Source organism: Alligator sinensis, unplaced genomic scaffold, assembly GCF_000455745.1.
Source record: "Alligator sinensis unplaced genomic scaffold, ASM45574v1 scaffold74_2, whole genome shotgun sequence".
NCBI classification, from domain to species: Eukaryota; Metazoa; Chordata; order Crocodylia; family Alligatoridae; genus Alligator; species Alligator sinensis.
The window spans coordinates 2976033-2986337 of NW_005841931.1; the positions used below are offsets into that span (position 1 = coordinate 2976033).

The following is a 10305-nucleotide window of genomic DNA, read 5'->3' on the forward strand; positions in this document are numbered from 1 at the left end:
GCAGCGATGGTGCTTTCTGGGGCCACTAAGGTGGGCTACTAGCAAGCCGGAGGCTGCCCCAGCTCAGGCTCAGGGAAGGAGTTGGATCGGGTTGGATGCTGCCTCCAAGCTGGGGCAGCACCTGCCTGCTAGCTGCCCACCCAGATGGCCCTAAGGGGTGCTGCTGCTGCAGAGAGAAGAGCCAGGGCCCCCTGAAGCTCACCCCCCAGCCATGGGAGAGGCAGGCAGGCTCTGCAAAAGGAAAAAAAAGGATTGGGCCCCTCATTGCTTCCCTCCCCGACCCCAGCACAGCCTGCCTATGTGAGCTGCCAGCAGGATGAGCAGCCCCTGAACTGTAAGGGCCCTGCTCCTTCCCTCCATGGTGGTGGTGCCCCCTGGGGCCACCCGGGAGGGCGGCTAGCAGGCAGATGCTGCCCCAGCTCAGAGGCAGCACCCAGCCCAATCCAACTCTTCCCCAAGCCTGAGTTGGAGCAGCATCCAGCCTGCAAGTAGCCTGCCTGGGCAGCTCCGAGGGCACCACTGCCATGGAGGGAAGGACCGGGGCCCTCTGTAGCTAAGGGACTGCAAGTCCCACTGGCAGCTCACCCTCCAAGCCATGGGACAATGCAGACAGGCTCCACAAAACAAACAAAAAACTAAACCAAAAAAAGGATTGGACCCCTTGCTGTAACAGTGATGGAAGCCCCTAAATTGAAACAGTAGGTTTTAATCATCACAATTAAAAATGCACCGTTTCAAGTTAGGGGACTAAACCCCTGTCATGTGGACAAGCACCCTAAGCCTTTTTTTTCCTTTGTCCCTCATAAGGAGTTTGAATAAAAACCAAGGCTGGATCCCTGTACTGCTTTTATTATAGCTGTTGCCCCATGTTTTTTCATTCCTTTACTATGAGAAATTTTCATCAGCAGGTTTTCCCTCCTGGCCTCATTTTGTTTTCTTTCTCCTCCAAGCCCTATACTCTCTGACAGTGCTTCCCCCCAGGGCTGCTTATTAACAAGGAGATGTGGATCAGGCTTGCCAAAAGCAGTGCAGCACCAGGAGCAAAAAAAGCTGAAAAATAACCTAAGTGAACCCTACAGGTCCAAAGCTACAAAACAGATGAAAATTTTAAAACCCACCAAAACCACTGGGTTAAATCTCACATTTGAATACTCAAGAATGGCAATGTTGTGTAATAAGAGAGGTATATCTGAGCACCAAGATAGATCCCCTACCTGCACACTTTAAGGCAGTCAGAGGGTAGGAAGGAAAGGATTTCAACCCAAGGACACCATAAATCATGAGGACCTTGGTGAATCCTTGCTGTGACTTTTTATACAGAACACAAATCAGAGTCAGCTTTGATTGAAGGGAACAATCCCTCATTCATTAGCACATCGGGTAAAACTGACCCCACCCCAGCCTTCAGGACCCTCATCCCACAGGATTTTTCCCAAAGCAAGGAATCATCCCCCCAACCCTGAAGCATGGTTCTGCCCTGGGTACAAAATGTGCTAGTTATACTTCTGCCTGCTATGTAGTCAATGCAAGTGCAAATACGTTTTCACATTTATACTCAACTGAACTCATAAAAATAGAATGTGTTTTATCCAATCTGTTCAGCTCATGTTAAACACTGAAGTTCACTCATCCCTGGTACCCGAGTTTCTGGGAAGGCTAGTTAGCTTGTGTCATTAATGCATCTGGCAGGTACAGTACAACATAGCCAACAGGGCTCAAGGTTTATGAGGCATTTCAAATTTGCCAACCTGTTTCAGCTCTAATATTTTATGCTTGTTCAAGTTCCTGTATAAAGCATTCCCCTCATTTCTTCAGTTTTACAAATATTAGCATTATTTGGCCAGTGAGATATGAAGTGTCAAATTTAGTCTATTTTCTGGTAAGTGAAGCCGCTGGTAATAAAGATTCACCTGGACTCACATCAGGAGTAGTGGTTAGGTGCCAGCTGTCAATTCTAACCTAAGCATTCTGGCTTAAGGAAACTCTTCCAGTCCCAGCCAAGAACAGCCCTCTAAAATAAGGACTTCGCGACAAAATGAAATGATTGGATTTGCCCAGTTCTGATATTTGTTTTTTGGACAGACATTAAATAAGCAATGCTTTTCATCAAAATGGAGGTGGTCCATGGCAGTGACTCTTCCCATCACACTGAATCCCATTGATTACCAGTGCCAGCAGGCAAAGATATTGTCACTCTTGACATTTTTTCCAATCTGAAAATCACTCTGAAGTAATTTCTTCACTAAAAGTTATTTCTTTACCAGCTAAAGAACCAAAGGACTACCTCATTCAATGTAGGAAACACTTTGGAGTGCTCTCAGACAGTCATTCAATCAATGAACTTCAGTTTGTTTTTCCTGCATGTAGCTACTAATATGTAACCTGTAAATGGGAGATTATCTAAAAGGAGACTTGACCTAATCTTAAAGGAATATTACAAAAGGTGGAAGCTTTGCCAGATTACCAAGGCTGGATATGTTACAGTCATGTAGGGACAAAAATCAGGGAGACCAAGAGACAAACAGATACAGGTAACAAGAGACAGAAAAGACAACAACAAAAAAGTATTCAGTAAGTACATTAGAAGTAAAAACACAGCAAGGAAAATATAGGTCCCTTACTGAAGGGGAAAGGGAGAGGCAGAGGAGAAAATCTAATAATGGATGTCACTGCAAAAGCTGAAGTGTTTAATGGGTGGGAATTACCTCAATTAGGGTTGCCAACCCTCCTGGATTGGCCACGAGTTTACCGGAATCAGCATCGATCTCCTGGTGACTACCGAAAGCAATCCAGGAAATTAATATTATGAATTTGTTCAACAGTACAATTGGCATTACGTTATGGGGGCGGGGGGTGGAATCTGGAATCGTTTCAGTCACAGTTGGCAACCCTAACCTCAGTCCTCACAAAAAAAAAAGTCAACTAGCAGATGACAAGCAGTTGTCAGCAAAGATTGGGGATTAGATAAACTGTTTAGAGCGGAGAAAGGACAGGTTAGAGATGACTTAAACAAGCTGGATGTTTTCAGATCAGCTGGGCCAGATTAGATTCATCCTGGAGAACTCAAGGAATTGTCCAAGGTAATTGCAAAACTATAGGCTATCACCTTTGAAAAATCATGGAGGACGAGTGAGGTACCAGAAGACCAGAAAAAGACAAATAGTGCCCACCTTTAAAAAAAAGGGAACAAAGAAGCTCCAGGGAATGTCAGACCAGTCAGTCTGTTTTAGGAACCTGAAATGAAAATGAAGCATATCATCAAGGAATCTAGTTTTAAGCACCATAGAGCAGGGGTTGTCACCTGGAGGTATGTGGAAAGGTGCTAGGGGATACATGCAGGCAGGTGTGCTCAGAGCCAAAGCAGTGGGGCAGGGACATAACTGGCCAATACTGCTCCGTGGTCAATGGCAGCACACGGTGCAAGGGCAGCAACAAGAGGTTTGTTGCTGCGGGGAGGAAAATATAGTCATCTCCTTTGTTTTACCACCCACACGTAGGTCAAGTGGCCATTTAAACACTAATTTGGGAGGGCTAAAAAAGGAGATAACATTCTCCTCTCACAACAGTGACCGTCCAGCCATCGCTCCCCTATACCACCTGCTGCCACTGCTGCTCTGATCTCCCCACTGCAGGAGCCAGAACCAGGGCTGCTATACAGAAGATGCAGGGTGTGTGTGTGTGTGCAGGGAACAGAATCAGGAGGGTGAGACAACGCTGCCACCCCCCACCACCAGCACATGGTCCCCTTAGGTATTGCCTAGTGCTCATCCCCTGCTTGCCCACCCATCACTATGCTACTGAAGTGAGGGTCCCCAGGGGTCTAGCCTGAGCACAATACTCAGTACAGAGGATGGAACTGAATGCATATACAGGCTTCCCTCGCTTTGTGCAGGGTTCTGTATGTGTGAATTTGTTCTTATGTGATGACCATTTTTGTACCAAAAATTCATTATATGCAAGGTAAATTCACTCTTATGCGATTGGTGTGGTGGAAGCCCGCAGTCAGCTGCTTTGTGCGGTGCATTGTGGGAGTGATGCACACCAAAATATAGGTCTCCTGTATGGATCTGTTCTCCTAGCTCATTGTCTGTGCCATGTGTTTCTGTAATTGCCATCCCCGTTACGATAGTGCCCTGTGCTTGTGTGTACTGCCTGCTGTTGGTGAGTACCAAAATTGTCTTGTAAAAGTGGTAGAAATGGGTCTGGGGGTCAGTACAGCTGAGGTCTTGGAATATATCCCTATTTGTTACATTGTAAAGTGGGTTCCCTTTATGCAAATTCGAGTTATGTGCCGTTTTCCAGGAATGCACGTACAGTACAGCATAAAGAGGGGGAAACCTGTATTTGTAAATGACACCAAGATGGGTGGAGCAACCATCAATTTGGAAAATAAGATTATGTTTTAAAAGTTTGTAAGAAATAAATTGGATGAAATTCAGTAAGTAAAAAGTACAAAGTACTAAGTTTGGAAGGGAAAAAAATAAAAATCAAATGCACAGATTCAAACTAAGGTTAAAATAGGTTACAGAGTTGCAGAAAAGAACTTGGGTAGGATAAGAGGCCACAAGTTGAATAGGAGTCAACATTGTTGCAAAACGAAGCAAAAACAATAGCCCGCTGGGGCGTATTAACAAGTGTGTCATATATAAATCACTCGAAGTAATTCTTCAACTTTAGGTGAAGTCTCACTGATACTGAATGGATTTGATCACCATGTTATAAGAAAGAGGTAGACAGGAGCCCAGAAGAGAAAGACTCATTTTTCAGACCTCGGTTATGGCATACAAGAAAGGTTGGAAGAACTGTGATTATTTATTCTGGAAGAGAAGACGGGGGGAATTGATAAGTCTTCAAATACAAAAATTATTCTTATAAAGAAGATGGCAGTTTATTGTTTGGGGTAGGGAAGGGAAGCTTTTTTGTTTTTTGTTCTTTAAGTATAATAGTGGTTAAGCACTGGAACAGATTACCTAGACAGGTTATAGAACCTTTGTGTCTGCAGGATTTTAAGAGCACGTTAGACAAATGCTTGGTTGGATGTTTTAGACAGGAAGGATCCTGCCGCTAGCAGGGAGCTGGACTAGAGGATCTCCTCAGGTCGCTTCCAACCCTTTTTTATTATGATTCTACAATGTGCCAGTTTTTCCAGCAGTCATACATGATCCTTGCCTCTCCCTCCATTTTCTTTCCATGGAAAAAAAGGTATTCAGGGATTTATCTGTAAAGAAGACCTGGAGCCTCTCTATACAGAATTTAGAAATGTTGACTTGGTTTTTACAGTCACTGGAATGTTTAACGGGGGTCGGACTCGATGATCTAGCGAGGTCCCTTCCAACCCTAACATCTATGAATCTATGAATCTTAACGTACGACTGCATTAGGATGTATGCAGTCTGAACACGGGCTTAGTTTAATAGCAGGCCTTTGGAAACTAAGCAGTGACCATTCAGTTTGATATTCTACATTTGTCCTACACCGAGTTAACTAGAACCAGTTTGTCACTGGGTGAGGTGGATCCACACTTAGCAGCATAGAAGATCCTTGTTAGATTCAAAAGCAACCATCATCTTAGGCAGAGAATTGCACAGATAAGGAAACAGAGTGATACCCAGATGCCAGAGGCTTGAGGTGACTGGAAAAGTATGGCCTCTCTAAGGCCCTATTCAAAGGATGGCAGGATCCCAGACATCGGCATCACGTGGGGAGAGGGCAGGGGGTCATTTCCCCCCAGTTTTCTGTGCCAACTGTGAGGTGTGAGGCTACAGCCCAGCCAGAGCCAGGGCCCAGCAGCAGTGGGGGCAACAGCAGCGGAGTGGTGCCCCTACGCTGTCAACACTTACACATTGTCTATGATCCAAGACAAAACAAGCATGCATGCAGACATTTTATTGCCTTCATATCCTATTCCTCTTATATATTTTACTTTGATCCTACATCTTAAGATTGAACAATGCTCCAATTTCTAAGATGACTGTCTAGAAACTGTATTTGTTATTGGTCATAAACTCCTGAAAGGAAGAATGGCAGGTAGTGATCCCACAGGGAAACCCTTTTGGTACGTAGGGTACTACAGAACTCAGGACCCAGTCTAAGAGCAGGAGAACCATAGGAGTGAGAGAAATAAAAATATCTGGAGGCATGAGGGGGGTGGGGGTGCACTCAGATTGAGGTCAGAGGTGCAGCTAGCTCTCCTGTACCTGACAACCTGTTCCTCTCTATGAGAATGGGCAAAGTGTTCAACCAAAAGGAATGATTTTCAACCACATCTGAAAACTTTTCTTTATTTAAAAGTCTTGCTAATACATTTCCTAGGGTTTGAGTGGAATACATTGTTCTGCAAGTGGTACGTTCATTTTGCTCTAAATTGCTAAATACTAGTAAGAGAAAATACTTAAAATGTGTATGTAGGCCCTCATTCAAAGCCTAGAATTGAGCTTGCATTTAAAATATATTCTCAAGTGCTCCACCATTCTCACTGTTTCTTCAAAGACCAGGTCTTGACTCAAAAACTTCAGTTCAAGATTAGTTTAAAATGCAGTTCTTCTCTGCAAAGCAGCTATATAAAAAAATCACATCTTCCTACTCAGACCCTCCAAGTCACCTTCCTAGTTTAAGTGACAAAAGATTCTAGTATTTATTCCTGCTTGTTCTGCAGCACCAACGGTCTTAAAGGAATGAGGTCTAGAGGCCAGTAACCAAGTTTTGGTGCTCCTTTAACTGAAGATCACCTAGTTGTACTTCAGCAACTAAAACATTAAGAATGCCTCCGCTTAAATCTAAAGTTTGAGAATTGGGACTTGCAAGTTCTACTGAACAACCCACTGTAGTGTATACCATCTCCAGCAAGGCAGGTTGTTCTTCTCAGTAAGTTCTGATTTCTTGTTTGATGACTTCCAGCAGCACCTGAAGTTTGAATGTCAGATAATCTGCAACGTGAATAGAAGAGAGGGAAGAATGCTTAATTCAAGGCATCATTGAAAAGTGTGCTATAACATGAAGTACTTTGTGTGGCAAAACAACTTTTTTCAATAAATATGAAATCTTATCTCATACTGTCCACCTTTAACACAACACCCTGTTCCGCTGCCTTTCCTGCTGGAGGCCTACTTCTTTTCAATGACTAAACAGAACTGAATCCAACCAACTTGTTAATACATCAAGCCAGAGGAAAGCAGGATGCAGGATTAAAATAGAACTGGCTGAAATACTGCCTATTTGCATATAAAAATCCCTAGCCACATATGCATATGAGCATCTTTTAATTTGTCAGGACAAAATATTGGTGTACTTGTTGGTCATGAAACATCAAGGTCTGCCTACAGCTGTGTTCCTACCAACCCTTTCCTCAGACTTTAAAAACTACCTATGCATAGATCATATTATATTTTCACAGAGATATGCCCACATTGAAACTTTACAACCAAGCATCACTGAACTTTAGGGACTTATGAATTTGGATTCAGACAATACAGACTGAATCTACCTCTGGTTTTTATTGATGTGGATAATTGTGCTAAACTCAACAGCAGTATGCACAGCCTCAAATATGTAGTGACTTACAACTACTGAGTAAAATCGAATACTTCAAGCTGTTTATCCCTTTCATCCAACCTATACTCACAGAACAGGTCATGGCAACACTTTGGCATTGGCCTGTGGACCACCAAATAGTAGACTGGAAAACCACTCAAAACCATGGCACAACCAATGCTGATACTGACAGGGTCTGAGTAGAAAGACATTCCCACTGTGAAGAGGCAGATGGTGGTGAAGGAGACTGGAACAAAGAGGGGAACCTAAAGAAAAGAGGACAGATCTCTTCAGTCATAGCTGGCCATTTTAAGTCCAAGTACAATATTAGTTTGCACACAGGAATATTCATGAATAATTCAAATCTCGAGTCTAGAAAAGGAGAAAAAGTAGTAAATCTGGCCAGTCTGATCTTTTGGTACAGTTGATCTCCAATTAACAGGATGTATGATTTCTAATCTAGCAAAATTTTCTACTGTAGTAGGAAGACCATCTACCTTAATGGGTCACATAAGTAGACATAGGTAACTATTTCAAAATTCTTCGGCTATACAGTAAAAGACGAGACTGAACAAGGTAGTTAGAGTACAGAAGCAAAAAGTCCATCGTGTCTAAGCTACTCTCTAAATTTGTTAAGGATTGCTTGCTACCAATACTCATCTGCTGAAGCTGCTAATGGGAAATTCAAAACCCTAGGTAACATAACCCATTCTTAGGTTCATGGAATAACATCGTGATTCGTTTTGACCAGCCTTAAGTTTGCCTTGTAACTTGAGAGCCAAATAAGACAAAGCAGACTCTCCAATTTAGTAGCACCATCTGTAGCAGCCACTGTTTCAAAATAAGAAACAAAGGCAGCTATCCAGCATCAGTGCACTCTAAACATCCTAGAGCATATGATTTGCTAAAGTTCAGGATAAATTTTAATACCCGAACAAACAACAAAACTGCAAATTTATAATTGGGCCGTAGATACAACCTCCACCAGATACTATTTTGGTACAATCCTTAATGGAGGAAATTTGAGCGCAGTCCCTGATGAAATCTGATCACTCGCCTATGACAAAAATCTCCCTTCAAGAAACAGCTTTTGTTTTGGATGTAATCTTTCACAGATGGGGGTGGTTTATCCTTCTCTCTGTGGCTGCTATAAACTACCAGACAACTCATGGCCTCGCGTTACTCTGTTTCCAAAGCTGTACTGCCCAGGACCAGCACACTACCAATCTACATACCACTAAGTTAAATAAGGAATGAAAGAGCCATAAATATAATCTTCCACAGACATTAAGGAAAGTGGTCAGGAGTTAGACAAAAGCTTGATCACTTATGTCTCCCTCATGTTGTTAAGCCCCTGGTGGTAATGGAGATGCCAGCAGTCATACACAATAGGACATTTAAATGGTCATTCATGGCTCTCATTCCAGTCCAGTTACCAGCAGTACTGCACCTCTGCTCAAGAGGGGGTGTAAGTACAACTTTGTTTTATTTTGCATTATTTTTATGAGAACATTTTATACAAATAAGTACAATTATAATTGTTTACATCAGGAGTGGCCAACCTGTGGGACAAGTATCACAAGTGACATGGGCAGCATGTGTGGGGCATGCAACAGACCGGGAAGGGGCAGGTAGCACAGTGGCAGATAGGGCAGGGAGAAGCAAGCATGGCAGGAGCTCAGGTAGGGAGCAGAAAGCAGAGCAGCAGATCGGGCAGGGGAAAAGGATTGGAGTGTCACTCAGGGCATCACAGGGCTAATTTGTGGCACTTGCCAAAAAGGTTAGTCTTCACTGCTTTATAAAAAACAAAGAGAACGAGGAGAAAAGTAAAATATTTTCTCTATGGCCACTAGAGAGCAGCACCTGTGCATATTACATTTATTCTCTTTCAGAAAAATCTTCCTTAAATTTACAGTGGATACGAAGGAGAACACTGAGACCTACCCAAATAGCTCTCTTATGATACTGGATTTACTTTAAAGTTTGGTTTCATTCTTTTGGGTGCAAATTTGGGTTTTTAACCACTTCTTGAAGTTTGAAATGGCTATTCGGGTCTGTTTTTAGTGTTCAGCCAGATGTGTTGGGGTATAAGCATAGGTGCAGTGTCCCTCAGGAGGAGGGAGAGAAGATAGGAGCCAGGAAAGAGGGACCTTGCAAAGCAAGAACCTAAGGTCAAGCCAAGTTCAGGAGGAAGCTTTGGCTACACTCCTGATATAAGCAATCATGATTATATTTATTTCTGTTAGGTTTTATGGTAAAAACCAAGGGCAAACCCCCATGAGAGGCATTTGGACACTGCCTTCCAGTGTGCATGACAGAGCAAAGTGGAGGGTGTCTATTCTGATCCATCTCCTGATTCCCAGTGTATTGTTCTATTTGCTGAAGCATGTTGCCTGCTTGAAAAATTGACTGTCCATACATACATGGGCAAAAGTTCTTTATTACCTGAGCTATCAAAAACCAGGCTAGCTGGGCATTTTAGTAGGATATTCGCCAGACAAAGAGTTCCCCTGCATCTTACTGGGTGAAAGGAATAGAAATCTTTCCCAAGATGAAGTGTAACTGAGATCATGTGCCATTCCAGCTTTCAGTGAATAATTTGGAGAGAAACCCTTTTAAACAGCAATGAGCCTGAACACTCCTGGCTTCTTAAAATCTGTCATGAATTACCTTGAAGGGCCTGGGCAGCTCAGGGTGACGGTAGCGATGGATGATGAGCCCAAGTGTGGCTAGCCCTATGAAGAGCCATCGGGAAAAGCTGAAGAAGTTCAGCAG

The 10305-nt window shown here is 43.1% G+C and overlaps 2 protein-coding genes across 2 annotated transcripts in view; both read right to left on the bottom strand.

Moving 5' to 3' along the window:
- PARP12 (poly(ADP-ribose) polymerase family member 12) overlaps window positions 1-3211 on the bottom strand; it is a 27118-nt gene extending 23907 nt beyond the window's left edge. Inside the window, exon 1 of the mRNA XM_014517919.2 lies at window positions 3171-3211. The gene's annotated coding sequence lies outside the window, so the exon portion shown is untranslated. The remainder of the gene's footprint in view (window positions 1-3170) is intronic.
- A 3064-nt stretch (window positions 3212-6275) lies between these two features.
- LOC102384178 (cystine/glutamate transporter-like) overlaps window positions 6276-10305 on the bottom strand; it is a 19376-nt gene continuing 15346 nt past the window's right edge. Inside the window, 3 exon segments of the mRNA XM_025198925.1 lie at window positions 6276-6926; window positions 7622-7796; window positions 10201-10305. The exon segment at window positions 10201-10305 is cut by the window's right edge and continues 21 nt beyond it. Coding sequence (XP_025054710.1) covers window positions 6862-6926; window positions 7622-7796; window positions 10201-10305 — 345 coding nt within the window. The 3' untranslated portion in view covers window positions 6276-6861.